The following is an 18,969-nucleotide window of genomic DNA, read 5'->3' as shown; positions in this document are numbered from 1 at the left end:
AGCACATTTTCAATTCTGAATAATTGCAGACCTTTTTAAGAATTTTAATATCACGAATGTACGACGTCTTCAAATGTACTTTGGAAAGAAGATATCTAATGTTGAATGAATAATTTTGGTCGGGGAGGCAAGTGACGTTTTAGGCAAATTTGGAAGTTCGGATTATCTTCAACCAATCAGCTACCTCGTGCCCAGGCTCCGTTGCAATTTGTCGGTGAAGCGTGTTTCGCCAGACTCCAAATAGGGACGCAAGGGACAAGGTAGACCAATCAGGAATAATCATAGCTGTTATACAGCTAAGCCTGCGTTACATACTTTTGTAAGCTAAGAAGGCACAGGAACGAGGCTTAAGGGTCGCACTTCGCACACGTTCAATACAATGTAGTCCGACTCTGTCGCGTTGGATGTGCGTCTAACCGAAGAGTACTATAGTAACGGCCAAACAGTGTAAGTTGAGCGTTGGGCGCGTAGGGAGGAACTTGTTTCCCAGGCTGTATTTGCATGGTGTGAATGCGTGACTTGAATTGTACTAAAAAAAAATAATAGTTTCTGAAATAAAATTACAGTAATGCTGTTGTTTGCATTGTGCTGATTTTCATGTCGCCTGTTAACGGGCTCCGACTGGAAGGGTCTGACTAGGAACTGACTGAGAGGGAGGGATAGAGAACGCTCGGGTTTCAGATTATGCAAATGTTTTCGTCCTGTGGACGTTGCTCTTTTACTTCTCAGGTTTGACTGTGAATTTGTTTTGATTAAGTCACTGGAACGATCTCAGTTCCCCCAACCCGCCTTATTTTTTTAATTTTTTAATTTTTTTTTATTTTTTATTTTTTATTTTATTTTATTTTATTTTTTTTTTTCATACGCTTTATGTTGTTTAAGTCACCCTTACAGGACGATTATCTCCACGAGTAGCTCGCGTGCGGGATAGATTGACGTGTCAGCAAGGTCAATACAGTTACTCTTTCGCTGCATTACTCTTATTCCATAAAAGAAACGAGGTCATTACTTTCTCTCCTTATCACATATATATATATATTTCATTTCATTTCATTCATTTCATTCATATATCTACAACAATCAGTAGGTTTACAATTCAAAATGTAATCTCGCACAATAATTCCTATATCTCAAGCAAGTATAATAAATCTGTTTAAACTCGTTCCAACGTATTTTATTATTTCTTTTTTTAATGATCGAACTTAGTAACTAAGCTGGAACACAAGTAACGATTATCGAGGAGCATCACCCACAACAAATATACTTAAAAGTCATGCGTTTTCTTTGGTTTTGCACTGCTACGCTTAGTGATCGACTTTGAAAATTCTCGCGCCAAATTCTCAGCTAATCAGAAGTCAAACCAAAACCAATCGTAACTCGCTCACGCACATGTTTTCCCGCGCTTTGCAGCGGCCACCTATATTTACTTTGATCCCTGATTGGTTCGCTGGATATTCTGTGTCCTTTTGTAATTGGCCAGATTAATTTTGATTTTCAATTAAAAGCCGCCCTGACATAGAGTGGAGAAGTATCTAGGAAAGTATACTCTTTTCACGTAAAGACCAAGCCCCGCTGTAAATTCATAATAACAATAACAATAACAATAACAATAACAATAACAATAATAATAATAATACGAATACTAATACTAATACCAATAATAATATAATAATAATAGTAGTAGTAATTTTTTTAAATAAACTTTGTTGACTACTTTTTCGTACAAACTTGAATCTTACATGTATCTGGTAAAAAGTAAATAACACATATTAAAACATAGTAAAAAGAAAATAACACATATTATACTAGCCTCAGCTACAGTTCGCTCCATGAAGGAAACTAAGAGTTTTGGCGCTATTTAAAAGTTTTACACTGTACTGTGACGCTTAAAATTTCGGAAGCTTAAAAATTTCGGACGGTTTTATTTTGGGGCATTTTTTGTCCGAAATTAAAATCGTCCGATAATTTTGGCAAGTAATGTAACAAGTTTAGGTTTGGGGGCCAACATTCCAAAAAGAAAGTGAACCTAGGCAACACTTCCAATTTGCCTGTTCTAGAATATATTCCTGTAACGAAAAAAAGGAGTAAACATAAAGCAAAATTAAAATAGGATGGAACAGGCTCCCTGTCAACCTTTGCCTTATTTGCTTTTTTTACGTTTTTTCTTCTTTTGCTCCTCTGTTCTCGTTTCTTCTGAGGTTTCTGGGGCAGTCTTCAGAGGAGGCAATGTAGCTTTTGCACCAGATCGACTACCTTGTGGTGAGAGCACGTCATGCTCCCGTGTACTCGGCGCACTGCCTTCCTGAGCACCCGACTCATCATCACCCCCAGACATATCATCAGTCTTCTGATATCCGACCGTTACGGCCGCGACAGGCTGGTTATGAGTACCACTGTTGCAAACTTTAAGGTAACAAGTAAGAAAGAAGATGAAAAGGATCACCTATAAAACAATCGCAGTGTGTCAATTTTCTCTTGAAGATATATAATATAATCTCAATAAAAAGTCAGTTGGTGGGCTTTGCGAGGTCGAACCAAGTGTCCTTGTGTTGGGCGTATAGCTGCTATATAGACAAGACACACTTTCACATACATACATACATACATAGATACATAGATACATACATACATACATACATACATACATACGTACATACGTACATACGTACATACGTACATACGTACATACGTACATACGTACATACGTACATACGTACATACGTACATACGTACATACGTACATACGCAAATACGCACATACGCACATACGCACATACGCACATACGCACATACGCACATACGCACATACGCACATACGCACGTACGCACGTACGCACGTACGTACGTACGTACGTACGTACATACGTACATACGTACATACATACATACACACATACACACTTAACTTAGACACGGTAAAAACATCAGTTACAAGATTGAGATATATCAACAAAAAACAAAAAAAAAACTGATTTACATGTTTGCCGTGGGGGAATACAAGGAGGACATGTGGCGATTCATCTCATATCTAAAGTTAACAAAAGATCTAGTAGCTCTAACGTTAGATGGAAGGCTATTCCACAAATGTGTCCCACTGTAGTAGAAACTACGTTTGAAAAAATCGGTTCAGGGCTTAGGCAGAGCCAGATTGTTTTCACTATTTCTAAGTCCATAGTCCGTGTTGAAGGGTTTTTAAAAAAAATAGGCCTTTCAGGTACTCCAAAGGCTGATCATTCAAAGTTTTAAACATCAATTTCAATTTTTCCTTTTTCCTTCTGGTATGGAGATTATCCCATCCTAGCTTACCGCGGAGGGCGGTAGCGCTAGAATAGTAATCACACTTGGTGATAACCCTAAAGCCCCGGCCAAACAATCGCAACATTTCAACACAACATATCCCAACATTGTTGGCTCAGCATTTGCAAGCTCCGACCAAACGATCGCAACATTTGAACGCAATCTATCGCCACATTGTTGGGCGTAACATGTTACACGCGTTTGGCCACCTTGTTGCGACGTGTTGCGACATGTTGCGACATGTTGCGACATGTTGGGTGTTAAAAATCGCACTAGTGCGTATGCCCGGGCGCAAAATTGTTGCATGAACCTGGCCAAACGACTACAACATCATGCAACATCCACAAATGTTGCATGTAAAATTTGACCATTTTCAAATTTGAGCCAACAACACCCAACATGTCACAACATGTCGCAACACGTCGCAACAGGGTGGCCAAACGTACGTAACATGTTGCTCCCAACAATGTTGCGATGTGTTACGTTGAAATGTTGCGATTGTTTGGCCGGGGCTTGATGGCGCGATTTTGTAGTTTTTTTTTTTATTTGTCGGCTAACTCGTTGTTGAGACCGTCGCACACAGGACAGCAATAATCAAAATATGGTTCGATAATAGCTCTATATAGCAATATAGCTGTATCTTCGCAAATGAACGGCCTCAACCTTTACATACCTCTTATTAACCGCGCGCGAGGTCTGTACCGTAGGTTATGGACCGAGTTTTCTTTGTTGCTATAGCTTTTTTGGAACAGACAGTTCTAAGGGAGTGTCCAAGATTTAATAACGGTACAGATCACAAAACGAAAGCAAAACACGAGAATCCATAATACACGACACAGACCGAACTATTGATGTTAACAAAATGTTTATTATATAGCTGTGAGTAATCTTACGCGCTATGGTTGTTCAGTTTACGAGAAAACCGAATTAGTTATTTAACTGGCAAATTGCCATGGCTCTGTGCTCACGAAAGTAAAATCGAGGTGTCACCATGTCTCTCTCCTTCTCCACCCATTCGCTTACACAACCCCGCGTGACGCGGAAGACTGGGGAGAGGGAAATATAGACAGGTAAGGAACAGGGCTGAATAACGTCTGCGCATGTGCGAGAGGTCAGCACAACAAAATCAAATTTCGGCGCGAACGTGATGTGTGGTTCTTTCGCGTTCAGTTGAATGACAACAAGAAAGGAGCAGAAATTTTTCTATTATTTTGGCACCTAAACGCAAATATCTCCTTTTTATGCTTTGAAAAATGACAATTTGAACAATTCGAAGTTTTTGTTCCCAAAGAAATGCCGAGAAATGCAAGAAAACTTGTAGTTAACATGGTAAATATTTAGAGCTTTGGATTCAACCGCCACGATTCAGCGTCGTTTCGATTGACACTCGTTTGCTTCGTTTGAGAGACAAATGATGTTTGGGGGACATTGACGGCAACACGAGAGTTTGGAAAAGTGTCGCCAGACGTGAGTATTACGATCTTAGTTGGTTTGCGATCAAAATGGCACCTTTCAACCCTCCAAGTTAACTTTTTTCCTTAGCGGCCATTTGGCCACTGACTGTTCAGGTTTGGTCGCCAGTGAAAAATTTTAGTCGCCAAAATATATGCATAAATTTATAATTAATTAATAATAAAAAATAATCTTATTATTATCTAACTGTATTATTAATAACATTTTCCTTGAACCACCAAGTAAATTGAAGTCCCGTTCAGTGAAAGAAGTACCTAATGTTGATTCAAATATGCTTTTATTGGAATGATTGATGATCAAATGAAATAGTTTCTGATCACAATGAAAACGTGCTATATTATTGCAACAGTGTTGTGAGTTGATCACAGTTCTCATTCAGTCATTTTAAATTGATTGGCTTTCACTTTCAATAAATCTTTTACAGTGGTTATAATAATGCAAATGTACATGCCTTCAAATAGCTCCATCGATTTACAAGTGACACCACAAATATCAAAAACCAAAGGTTCAGACTATCTTCATTATAAACTCTTGCGTGAGCATGTATGAATGAAACGTATGTTTACCGCCATTTTTCCCGCGAAAATATTTGATGAAAATTAAGAAAAAAAGTCGCTTCACAAAACACAGAAATATTTGTGTATATCATTTATAATTCACACAACAGGAGCAGTGCAAACGACACAGATTATACCAAGTTAAAATAAGATAGCCTCATTCGCAGCTGAACGGCGGAAAGTTTTCCAATGTTTATCAAGGCGGCATCAAATTCTTGCTGAGACCATAAAGTGAACACTATTTTACCTTATCGCTTATGATCTTTTTTAAATGTTCAATCTCGTTTTCTGCTTGAATAAGCAAACGATATAAAACTTCATCTGAAAATTAAAGACTGTATTGAAATGGACAGAAAAGTTCACGCTCAAATTGTTTGTCGTTTTGAATTTAATATGCGAACCGCGGAACGCGAATACTCAACGCGAAAATACTTTCACAAGTTTCAGGGCAATCACTAAGAGGGATATTTTTTATTGATGAAACCTTTGACAATTTAAAAATAAACCCAGGTTCGTTCACACAAGTGAAATTTACTTACAACTGCGAGCCGCTTTTCATCACAGTTTTTTTTTTATTTATAGAATCCCCCGTGCTTGTGTTATCAAGTTTGCTGTAAAGTCAAGTATTTTCGTGTCCACTGAAACAAAATACGTTTCTCAAATACATCTGGATGTTTCTCAAATATATTGTGGCTCCTGTCACCGTCGAGCTTTCCAAGCTTTTGCAATTTCTCTTCTTTTCGATGGCAAATGACCGGATTGCGTGCGTTATCTCACGCTTTCAGGTAAAATTGTCACGTGCCAAAGTTCAGTCGAGTGGAACGAATTTCGTCGCGTCCCAAGCTCAACTGAATGCAATTCCTTGATCTTTGTTTACCGTGTAACATTTCATTTTATTCAGTCTCCATTTCTGTAGGTTAAAATCCCACAACAACTAGCTTTGCAAAGTGAATTCTTAATGCTCAGAACGTTTTTCTTCTCGCTCCGGATGATAGTCCGCTCAAGCTCCTAACGCATAGGTCACGTTAATTTTAGTCGCCGAGCTGGCGACTTGCGTTCTAATTTAGTCGCCAGCTCCAAAATTCTAATCGCCATGGCGACTAAAATGGTCGCAACTTGGGTTGGCCTTTCTTTAGCGAGTCGTAAAATTTATTTTAACACAAACGCTGTGGTATGGAATTGCTGTCGTAAAACTTGTATGGTCAGCACCTGCATGCACTCGTAAGCTTACTCGCAAGACGTAAAGCTCAAAAAATGCTTTCTCCAGGAACGTATATTGTTGGCTACATGTACCTATACAACTGTAGAGTACTTTTATGTACAGAGTTTGCTTATCTTAATCGATCGATATATTTCATTATCTAAATGAAACACATGTTACTGTTCCTAAATTATGTGGGATGCTGTTATTCGTTTTAAACCATGAAAGCAGTTCAAACGCTGCATCGTTTGGGGCCATTGCCAAAAATGCTCCACTTGTCCCATGGTAATGACTGTCAAACACAGTTATTCCATTCGGTGTAGGGATGAATGCCACCGTTTTGTCATTTATAATGAAGATACATGTTGTCTTGGTATTGTTCAGCTGGGCTTGGTTTAAGTGGTACGGCAGGTTTGCTGCTGGAGTCTGCTCTCTGATTATACTGACTAGCAACTCTGCAGAGACATCAAGGCTATCAAAGGCTTTTGTCTGCTCCATTTTAGTTGCCGCTTCCTGCACACCATACAGCTGCCCACCACTGTTTTCATAGTATTTAAACATAGCGGTCTGGCACTGACTACAAAATATAATGTATTATGTATAATGTATATTAAAAGCTTTTCTACTGCATCTGCATGTGCGTAAACACTCATTCGAATAGAAGAACCATTTCTAATTATTTATAACTATTTTTTAAACATTAATTAATGCAGTGGGGGATAATGTGGAGGGAATGTTTAATCAGTAAGATCATTTCATTTTAGAATATACAAATTTACTCATCTGTCGTACCTGCATGTTTCCTCTTGTTGCAGTGCCTCCTCAGAGTTATTTAGTTTTAATTAGTAAATACAATTATACAAACAGTATACTTTATCCTACAGAAATAGTAAATTTGTTGAAACTTCTACATGTATACCTGAAGATGTTATTTCCTTATTTTCCAGTGTTTTCCCAAGTTGACTGACCATGCTTTGTGAAGCATTCTCCTAAGAAGATTCATACCAAAACATTGTCTCCATGTTGTTATTACTGACAATTTTTATAATTAGAAATTGATTATTATCACATTTAATTATTATATGTACATGTACCTGTCTGCCATCAGGCAACTGCACTGGTTGGAGAGGAGGTTGACAGTTCACTGTTTCTCTGAAATGTAAGGAGCAGATACATGATAAAATATTTTGGTATAGCTCTGGAACGATTTTTTGTGATAAGAAAGTAGCAAATATGCAGTATTGTTTTGGTGGGCAGAATTGGCAAATAAACAAACGAACAAAATATGGCTCCAGCCTATTTTGTGTGTGTGTGGACTTTGTGGGACTGGTATTTCAGTTTCAGTGGCATCAAATATTAGTTTTATGTTGTATAATCATCTCAATGTTGCATTAGACGAAAACAAGCACTTCACTTACTTGTACTGGTGGAACATAGTCTGGTTCACTGGAGAAAACGCTATCAGCAATCATGAACACTTGTTACACCATCGGGTTCCGGGCCGGTAATTAGAAACATTAGCTCCTACCCGATCAAAGAGACGGTAAAACCGCCTGAGGACTTTTCTTTTCGACAGCTCAGTGGAGTGCTCCAAGAGTGGAGACGAGCAATATTCATTCGCTTCCCGAGTGGCGCTCATCCAATGCCGAGTACAGGCCCAGCAATTTAAATTCCCGTCCACGAACCAAGCAATGGCTTCGTCAAACCGCCTCCATTGACCTTGGCATGTTTCTCTAGCTCGTGTTAGCTTAACAAACCAGAAAGTCCGCCCATTTGGTTTTGCATGTGCCCCAAAGAACAATAGAATGGACGTAAATAAAATCCAAAACACGGCGCAAGATGTCATCTCCGAAGTCCTCGATAAATCTATCGTGTTCACGCGCTGTTTTCACCAATTGTACAAACTTTAAACCCCTGTGTACAAAAAGGTATGTGCCGGCCAATGGTCGAGGGAACTAGTGTAAAGATTTCTTTCTATCGTTTTTAGTTTGACTCTACTTTTTCACCATAAACCGGGCGCTATACGAAACTTTTTGAAAACGCCGCCATTTTTTCCAGGTTTGTTATGGTGCCCAGGCCGTTCGCGGCAGCGCGAGCCATGAGATCTCGCACATGCGCAGACGTTATTCAGCCCTGTTCAGGTAAGGTGTGTAGTGGCCGACGGGATGGAACAGAAATTGCTCCCCGTCCTCCCCTCAGTAATAATATCGGGAGCCTATCTGGAGGAGGGAGGGGTTATCCTGGATTATGGAATGACAAACATGCAACCTGAGTTTTATGGCCACTAGTTATTTGCCCTGCCTTGGCGTTCTTTGTACGTTTAAATCTCAAGCATGTTACATTAGGCGTGGCGATCTTGGCAGGATCGGGGCCATAAGCGGAGGTCTTCTCCGTTTAGGACTCCTGGTTTCTGCTATAAGTATTTTGCCACTCTTCTATGTTAAGTTTCTGCTTTACCTCTATTATTCCGGAAGTGATGCCACTAGCACCTACAATCCTCAAGTGTTTAAACATCTTGTCTAGCGCAATCGAAGCACACCCCTAATGAAATAAAAAGAACAGTCGAGCTTATCTATCAAATACAAAACTTTGCTTATTTGTCCTCGGTTACATGCAAAAGCAAACCTGTAGAAATGACAACTGGTACAAATATGAATTAATTCAGACAACAAGTATTATTGAATAAATATTACAAGTTAATTTAGGTGTACTTCAGCTTTCGGCTGTCATTCTTGTAATAATAAATAACTGACCTACTTCTTCAAATAAAGTATGCATGTCTGCAATTCTAGGTAATCAAGGTCGATTCTCCATTGAGTTTTCATTTGCAGTTTGTGTGTGACATTTATATGACAAGTGAAGTGACCACATGTCTAGGCCCTCTGTCCCGGGAAAACCTCAATGGTTACAAGTGGACCAAGAAATGGTTCAATAAGGAGGAAAAGAAACCTATCCCTTATTACCCTCAAGCAGTGTCTCGACTAGAGTTCGCCTCATAAAGGATAGAATATAATTTTATATTGTACTGCAGATATTTCGGAAGCTTAAAAATTTTGGACGGTTTTATTTTCGGACACTGATTTGTCCGAAATTTTTGTGTCTACAGGCCTGCAAATGATCCCGGCCCGCAAATGATCGCCAAATTGTACCGCAAATGATCCTGGACCGGAAATGGTCGCCTCACCATAAGATTTGGAAATGCGAGGACTCAGGAATTTGGCCAGTGGATTTAAAATTTATGCAATCGCTTTTTCTATTACTGTGAAACTCAGAAAACCATGAACATTTGGATTTGATTCTGTAGGTTGTGAATCTGTAGGTTGTGCGCACAATGCATAATTTCCAAGAGCAATGTCAAGTTCACGGACAGCGAAGTAAGAACATGGCTTGTCAAAAATAACCGTGTTCGGTGCGATAATGCATTTGTTGTTATTTTCTTTAAAACAATGTGTAATAAAACAATTATTAGATTCAGTTTTCAGTTTGTGATATCCGAAATAATCAAGGTCTCGGTTAGTGTTATCAGCCTCAGCCTTCAGCTTCGGCTGATAACACTTACCTCAACCTTGATTATTCCGGATATCACACTTAAAGAGTCTACAGTCTGCTATCTGCATTTTACCTTCACTCCGCATTTTACCTCTGGTCTACAGTCTGCATGTTACACTGACTGGTTAGCTAATATAGACTTCCACTAATTTAGATTAAGATATTCTGAAGAATAAATTTATCTGATTGGAAGCAATTAGCCGGGGACAGTAGTGTGCATTTTTCATGGAGTATGCACCAAAGAGAAAGTGAATTGAGCAGCTAAGGTGTCAGCCACCGAAGGGGTTTGGGGGCATGCCCCTCCCCTGGCCCTTCATCCCACAAAAATGCTTCTTTTTAGGATCTTCCACATTTTCCAGGAAAAGTTTCCGAAATCAAAATAAAGGGAAAATGTTGAATATTCAGCCACTTGTTGTTTATTTGTCAGTCATCCCTTGGGGTATTATGTATATATAGTTGGTTTGAATAGGAGAGACTAGAGACTATCAAACTAAGGAGTTTAGTAATTAGCTGGTATTTCAAGGGAAAAGGAAGCAAAGGTTTCTTTGACATGCAAAAACAAAACTTTACCTTTTTGTTGAGTGTTGCCTCATCTGTAAACTTAAAACCACATGCATATTCTTCGGTTTTGCAGCAGCTATCTGGGACTTTGTCATATCTGTGTCCTCCATATATGGTAGCGCGCCAGTCAGCATAGGTGAACACCCCACAACATTCGTCCTATTAATTAATACAAGTAATTAATTGAAACAATGTTAATTTTCAACCTTCTTAGTACATCAATGGGTTCAGAGAGGGGATAATTCTAATTATAATGAAATGGATAGACTAATAATTATTGTGTTGTTCTAGAAAGTATTTATACCCCCTCCCACTTTGGAGTAAGCATGGTTATTTCCTAAAACCACACAGTTAACATCTAATACCTAGACACATTTCATTTGAGGTAATAAGACTAGCACACCTACCAGCATTCATAACAGAGCATTTTCACATACATGGCCAGCAGCCATACAAATTAAAAAAAGTGTTTAGAGTTCCACTCCTACATAATTGGTTTGGGAAAACCAACATGACCACCATTTCATTGCTTTGGGACACCAGTATGGCTGCTGTGATGTCATGTGAAAACAGTTGATACCAGGCTTATAGCCAGGATTTGAAAAGTGGGCATCTAAAATGTACCATTACTTCTGCTAAAATGAACAATTCTTACTTTAAAAAGTTATGTGAAAAAAAGTGGGAATCCACAGGATGTCTGGATACTTGTCTGGTTAAAAGCCTCTAATAGCTTAATAGCCTCTATGAGCTATTAATGCCTCCTCTATACGACTAGGCGCAGAGGCCTCATGGTTAGTGTGCTCAGCACCGGAGCGAGCGGTCCGGGTTCAAGCCCTGGCCAGGGACATGGTGTTGTGTTCTTGGGCAAGACACTTAACTCTCACGGTGCCTCTCTCCATCCAGGAGTATAAATGGGTACCGGCCAGTTGTCGGGGAAACCTAACAAACTGCAGGGAATGATCTGCAATGGACTAGCATCCTGTCCGGGGGGAGTAGAAATACTCCTAGCCGCTTCATGCTACAGAAACCGGGATAAGCTCCGGCAGCTATGAGCCATCGGCTCCAAGGCTTCACTTTTTATACTAATGAGCCATGACTTTGAAGGTCACATTAGCTTTAATTTCACATACTTTTAGTCTCTCACACCAGTCCTAAGCTCTATGCTAACATTACTTTTAATTCAAAAGTAAAGCTAACGTGAAGCAAAGCAAAGCTAACATGAACTGTACATCAACTCTGGTAATCTACTAGATCATGACACTTTGAGGAAGTGATATGATGCAGTCATGATGTAAATCACAGGCGATCAGAAATTATGGAGAGTAAGAGAAAAAAATAAATGATTCTCTTGTCATTCAGACAACCATCAGAAAGAACTTGGTAGTGCGAAACCAAAAGGTGCTAGTCCAAAATATTTTAGACATTCAGGGAAATATAAAAAGTGTGAAATTTGACTTTAGGGTTGTTTTATTAAAACCAAGTTATACTACTGTTTTTTTTGTTTGTTTGTTTGTTTGTTTTTTTATACTATTGTGTTTGTTTGTTTTTCTTTATATTTTAATAAGTTCTTTACCCGTGATGTATCTTAACGGAACAAAGCATGGCAACAAAGTAGTGAAATCTGCAAAATTTCCTCGTCCATTTTTTGACTTTTGACCTCTTTGGGTTAGTTAAATACAATGTACATGTACAACATATATAAAGCAACTGACATAATTGTATATCTATATTACTATTTTAAAGCTGTCTGAATAATTAGAAAATAGTACATTCAATTTGATATCTGTCAATGCATAATGGTCTAGCCTGGGTTCTGAAGCATTGATTTAAAATGGAATTGTAAAAGTACATCATGAATATAATTAAGTATTGTAATGTACAATCATGTTAATTATGTAGTGAATTTGTAAAAAAATATTTCATAAAGAATGTGAAGGTGCCAGATAAAAACGCTGCACTGCTGAATTTCTGACTTATTACCACATGCTTTGAGCTTATTATTAGAGTTATGATTATTGAACTCCTCAGCAATAATTATTTAAAATATTCTAAAACCAACCTGTTTCTGCAACCTGTCAATATGAGTCATTTTTTCTTTTCCTGTCCTTCCATAATTTTCTATGCTATTCTGTAAGTCTTCTTCAAACTTATCCTTCACCTAGAAATTTTTGAAAACAGCAAAAAAGCAGACTAAATTAAAACAAATTTTAAGATTTTAACTGTTATTTACATTGAAAAAGTGTACCGTGTTTATGAATTCTGAAGTTTTCCCACATCTATTGAGTCGGACAAAATTCTTGACATTTTTTCTTTTCATTTACATAAAGCAATATTACTGATACATATGCAAATGAGTGTAGTATTATTATTGTCATTATTGCCTGTGCAATCTTATAAATTAAAATATCAGTTTGACATAATTTACTAAGAGTATCAAATTCAACTTATCTAAACCAGTTCTTGACTTCACCATGGAAATATGTTTGCCCTTATTCCTTGTTTATCATGTGGGTCCTCACAAATTTATCAACAGCTCATGTTGATTGATTATTATAATAATGGCTTTCTATATATTAGACAAACCTGATCATGTGTACTAAGGGCATCCATGGCCAAGCGTTGATTGATAACCCTGATCGACCCTCGATTAAGACTTGATTGACATCTCGATCGACACCCAATCGACTTCTCGATTGATACTCAGTCAACACTCAATCAACAGCCTGATCAACACCTGTCCTGACTGACACTTGATCAACAGTTGGTTCATAGTGGGCTGAGTGTCAACCGACTCCTATGTATCGAGCAAGACTCAATGGTGTGTCTGGGGAAATTAGTCAACTCTCAATCGACTGTCAACTGAGATGTTGATGTAGTGTTGATCAAGTATCAGTGGAGGTGTCTATATAGAGAGTGTCCATCAAGTATCGATTGACAATCAACCACAGATGCCTTTAGTACACATGATGCGGCCAACAAACCAAGAATATTTGAAAAAGAGATTGTGCTTGATGATACATTTACCCAACTAAGGGAAGTTATTCAAGCTAGTAGATCTCCAGCGAGGTACCTCTTTGATGTAATTTATTCCAACACCTCCAGCTATCAGTGCAATTAGAGCCCTCACAGCAAGAAGGACCATAAACTACAAATTGATAATAAAGGTCTTAAAAACATTAAAAACATTATTTTAATCACTTAAATACCCTTTGTTGTTGCATGGTAGCTTAACTAATTTCAAGCAAACTGATGTTGTTGAACTCTGACCTGCAGAAATAACACTGGCTTACAACATATACATGTATGCAGTGTCTAGAATACTGGAATACTGGAAATCAGTATGTTAAAACTGATCTGAGAATGGCTTAAGAGTGCAGCCTCTCAAACATTTAGTTTTATACCCTGCAGTACTCAGGCAATACAAAGCACCTGCTCAGTGTTACCCTGTGCATTCTGTCATGTTCCTTAAAAATATTACCACTGTTATTGATTATCCAGGATTTTATTGATATAAATGGCAGTGCAACATTGTTGTTATTTGGCATAATTTATATACTACAGCTGGGAATACAGGAATAAATGAAGTATTTTACCAACCAAAACTGAAACTAATTCCCACATTCATGAGAAAAACTAATCTAGCCCTATAAACAAGAAAAATGAGTACTGTAGAGAAGATAATTGTCAAGAAACCTGAAAAATGCTGGGGAGGCTGGGTAACTGTATAGAACTTAATTGAACTTACCACAATTATAAATGCTTTCCCACTACCATTGAAAGTCAGTTTTTTCATTATACAATAGATTCCAAGACCTGCCAGCAATACACTTAAAATTCCAGCCACAAGTAGTAAAATAGGTGCAGTTTGAATATTCACACTTGAAATTGCTGCATGAGTTTTTTCTTTATGAATTATTGCAACACCAGCAACAAATGTAATAAGGCCAGCCACCTTTAGGGATATTAATGAAAAAAGAGAAATATATCAACACAGCTTATATAAGTTGCCTTGACCATTCAGCCAAAAGTTCCTCTTTGAATTTCAAGGAATTCCACTCAGTCTTGTAAATAGAACAGCATTTCCTGAACTACCAGAAAAGAGCATAGCCTCACAGTTTATTCCCAAACTTGAATTTTTGGTTGAATGGACGTTACCCAAAGTATGAAAAAAGGTCTGCAATGTGCACTTGTGGGCTTTAATGGCTAGTGTTACTCATTGTGTTGAAGTATTGTAGTCTTATGAGTGGGACATTACTAGGAAGATAAAAGTATGATTACAATAAATGAGGTTGGTGCAAGGAATGTACTTGAGCCTGCTGTTTTAACTACCCAGGACTTCCATACAAACCAATTTATTCTATATGTTCTCCACAAATAGTGTAGTTGTTAGTGTGGTGCAGTGGAGAAGATATCTCCCTTATGAGCAGGAGTCTATGAGTTAAACTCTTAGTGAGATCAGAACTTTTTCTTTCCTTTTTTACTTTTTTTTCTTTTCTTAAACATTTACATAATGCATAAGCCAACAATAAATTAAAACTTCTGGAGGGGTTCAGTAGGGCTGGGATTGGGTGATTGAAAATAAAAAAAAACCTTTAGTGGAACTGAGGTATATAAGATACTTTCTGGAGCATTAACACACTGACATTTACTGACTTATTACCCCAGGAGTGTGTTTCATTCCCACGCAAAGTACACCACTTAAAATGTGATACTGACACTACCTACATTAAGCGAGGTGTAAAACAAAATTCCATATTTATAAAAACTAAAGTTTGCAGAACAATGGTTTACCAAGTGAGGAATAAATTAAGTGTGTTCTAGTAAACAACAGTGAAACCTAGAGTTCTTTCTTTGAGAGTTAGGTGGGTTTGACTTAAGCCTAGTGGCTACATATTAAAGGTAGAACTTAGGAAAATATATATAGAGACTATGAAATTTTAGGCAATTAAGTTGCTCTTTCTTGGCACAATGTAAACTCTAATTAATACTTCGTAGTGGTGTGAAAATTAACGTACTTACCAATTCAAAACCTGTAATAAAAGGCACACATTTTTTCCTGAGAAATCCGTCCGTGCTACCTTCTGGTTCCATTGCAATCATAGGAAAGAGCTTAATGCTGTCATTACCAAGCAGAAAAAACGAACACGAAATTAATTTGGCGCTCCTCTTAATTTAGAGAAGTAAAAATTTTGAAGAAACACGCATTCATTGTATCAAATAGTGCTTTCAGCGGTATTAAACATGTATTTGCATTATCTCCAGCCCGAAATCTAAAATGACATCAAAGTGGGGGAGACTATAGCCAGTCCATTCTGACTTCTACAACTACCTAAGCATTCATGGCGTTATACCAAATGACTTAAATTACAAGTATTCAAAAATAAGAATATTATTTCTAATCCTGAAAGCCTAAGTTTGAATAAGTTCCTAATATACACACGGAAGACGATCAAAGTAGAACCGTGTGACTATTCAACGTATTTGTCTGTAGTATTTGTTTGTATACCATAGCAACACGAGGGACATGCATCGGCAACACTGAGACACATTAAGGAAGTAACGTCCATAACACCGTGGTAAATCAGTGATGTGAAAAAGAGTAATTTCAAATACTGAAAAGAATACAATTCAAATGTTAAGGATAGACAAAAGGAAAGTAATCATACTAACGTTTAGGACCCGACAAGCAGATCCTAGCACAAAGGTTATGCGTCTTCTTTGTCGATCTCGCACAGAAATATTTTCTTATTTTGGAGGTGGCATCTGACACTTTGTGCCTTTCAGCGGCCGGTTATTGTCGAAAAAACGCGTCCATAACACTGTTTAAACCTCCAAAGTGAAGAAAAGCTACAATAAAGCTTCAAATTCCGCGCTAAACACGATCAGTTCCCTTTGACCGCGAGCTAGTAGATTATAAATTCTTGTGTTACTATCAACTGGGTCGAGACTATTAATCTCATATATCAAATTTCTCATGTTTTACATCTTTCACTTTATGCATATTCATGATTCCCAGTTACGATAATCCCGGGCGATAATCACGCAAGGGGAAAATGGTGTATATAGTTCGTAACAAAATTCGAGTGTTAAATCTGTCTAGAGTCGCCTTAGCACTCGATATAATGCTTTACGTTGCTGATTATATCCTGTAATAGTTGCGTATTTCGTTTTTGAAGGTGTTCGGAGCGCAAAACCGGCACAATGTTGCGTGATCATTGCAAGAGTTACATGACATAAAAGAAATTTATATGGATGATTTATCCTCCACAATATTCTGGAGATGTAAGATAAGGAAAAAAACAAAACCCTAAAAGTTGGCCAGTCGTTACAAAATAAATTTTATGCCGTGACAATCTGCCATAACGAGGTACTTCGGGTGACAGATGTTGGCCAGGCGTTGCCTCCACAGTTTTACAGTTTGTCTGCACTAGTAAGCGTCGATCTACACAATGTTCTTCGGATTCGCAATATTTGTTCGGTGAAAGAGTCAATCGAATAATCACTGATTTTGATCCTCAGTCTCATTTCGTAAAGAAACTTTATTTTGCAAAAATTCACTGAAAAAATCTCTCTAGTATTCTTTTTATTTACATGCGATAGCATTTATACGTGAGCTGTCTCGTGTTGTCAGAGTGCGGATCGACTGTGAGCTATCGACTGAAAACATATTCTGACATTCCTAAGTCGTATGTATCACCATCCATGGCATGCCCTAAAAATGGCGCATTTATATTGAGTTACTTAGTTCTAGTATCGTTCCATCACATTTAGAGGCGTCCTTTCGTTACGTATCAGGCGACTTCTGTACTCGTCTCACAACGACGACCTCTGCCCAACGGTGACTTGTCGTTTAAACGGCTAATTTCGATTGGATTTCTTCCATAGTCGTTACTATCGTTGTCGTGTGGTTCGACTGTATTTGGATTAAGGCATCATGGATCACAAGAAAAGCTAGTTCTTGTTCTAATCGACACCGGCAAGCAGCCTGCGCATACTATTGAAATCTACCACTGACTAAAGAAATAAAAAAACAAACAAAATATTTGCCACATACCTGCGAAATCTTTCCACGTTAGGTCATTTGACTCAAATAAAAAAACCTTTGAAATCTGTTGTAGGCGTGATAGCGATCGAAAGAGGAAGGCAATTTCCGCCTCAAAAATATAGGGTTTAAACTCTCTCCAAGCCCGCGCATTCGAATATCAGGTGATCATCAGAGTGGTTCTCTGTCTCGCCGACTGTCTAACACTTGTGAAAACAAACGCGCCCTTAGAATCTGTGTTCAAGACAATATGAGGAGCATGCAGAAATTGAAACAAATTCAATCGGGATTCCTCGACGAAAGCCTGTTTTTTACGGTAAATAAAAGTACTATATTCCATAATTCATTTGTAGGAGCAAAGAAAATGTGGTGTTTTGGGGAGATAAGTAACCGACTAGATTCGCAACTAACGCAACTAACTTCGTTTAATGGCGGATACTGAAATACACACTGCTTGAACAAAAGCACATGGGAAAAACCACGTGACACGAGAGAACCAATCAACATACATAACAGAAAAGTTCTGCCATCAAGAAGGCAAAAAATTGCGAGTAATCACTCAAAATCCATTTTTCCACCAAATGTTCACGAAATTTTCTGACGATTTGTCAACGCAATTTATGAATACTCTTATGTAGAACAAATATCGGTAGTCCAAAAGGATCCGTGGCTGCATTTCACGGCGTAAATAGCTCAAAAGCTATTGATAGTAATAAAATAGAGCTAAAAATGTCACTTATGTAGCAAATAATGGATGGGATGGTGTATCCATTTAACACTTGGCACTGAGGAAGGGCTGCGCCAGAAACGTCTGCTGAATAATTGACTTCTCTGGCACTATTGTATTACTTTTTAAAACTTTTGAACTCTGTTATGTGGCCTAGCGGATGTCCAGAACATCTCACCGAGATCCTTGAGATTTCTTACCAAGAAATAAGAGTATTTCATTTTCCCTTTAACAAGCCATCCCCCACCTTGTTGGATAAAATGATAAAACAAATTCTCAGTGTAAGTGGAGAATAAAATGGATCTGGACTTTTCTGGATACGGGATGTGACTGGGTTTTACTACTACGAAGCGGAATACATACTCAAATGTGAGTGCATCTACCGCAAAAAAAAGCACATGAACGATTGGTTAATCGGTTTATTTGTTTTGCTTGACAACTGTACTTTTTATTAGAAAAGGTAAATCTTAACGGAAGGTTTACAGAGTTACGTATTAGAAAATCTTGATGTCTCTGTTTGTTCCCATGTTGACTGGGATGGCGGACCGTATTTTGAATTGGG

At 38.0% G+C, this 18,969-nt stretch overlaps 2 protein-coding genes across 3 annotated transcripts; both read right to left on the bottom strand.

Annotated features, from left to right (window-relative positions):
* Positions 1–945: 945 nt before the first annotated feature.
* Positions 946–18,969, bottom strand: LOC145489091 (CD63 antigen-like). Of its 2 annotated transcripts, none has more exons than XM_081467998.1 (8): positions 16,309–18,969; positions 15,658–15,754; positions 14,384–14,590; positions 13,709–13,783; positions 12,698–12,796; positions 10,648–10,797; positions 8,986–9,069; positions 946–2,443 (listed from the first exon to the last, which is right to left on the bottom strand). In XM_081467998.1, exons 2-8 carry the CDS (start codon positions 15,736–15,738, stop codon positions 2,141–2,143), a joined length of 999 nt encoding a protein of 332 aa, XP_081324124.1. In that variant the 5' UTR covers positions 15,739–15,754; positions 16,309–18,969; the 3' UTR covers positions 946–2,140. The 2 variants fall into 2 exon arrangements, with proteins under 2 accessions (XP_081324124.1, XP_081324125.1); XM_081467999.1 differs by having other exon boundaries at positions 17,693–18,969.
* LOC145489096 (uncharacterized) lies at positions 2,454–8,922 on the bottom strand. The gene is made up of 3 exons (XM_081468005.1): positions 7,623–8,922; positions 7,448–7,517; positions 2,454–7,105 (listed from the first exon to the last, which is right to left on the bottom strand). The coding sequence occupies exon 3, from the start codon at positions 7,087–7,089 to the stop codon at positions 6,685–6,687; it is 405 nt and encodes a 134-aa protein (XP_081324131.1). The 5' UTR covers positions 7,090–7,105; positions 7,448–7,517; positions 7,623–8,922; the 3' UTR covers positions 2,454–6,684.

Source organism: Orbicella franksi, chromosome 6, assembly GCF_964199315.1.
Source record: "Orbicella franksi chromosome 6, jaOrbFran1.1, whole genome shotgun sequence".
Classification (NCBI taxonomy): Eukaryota; Metazoa; Cnidaria; class Anthozoa; order Scleractinia; family Merulinidae; genus Orbicella; species Orbicella franksi.
This window is presented reverse-complemented; position numbering and strand designations above follow the sequence as displayed.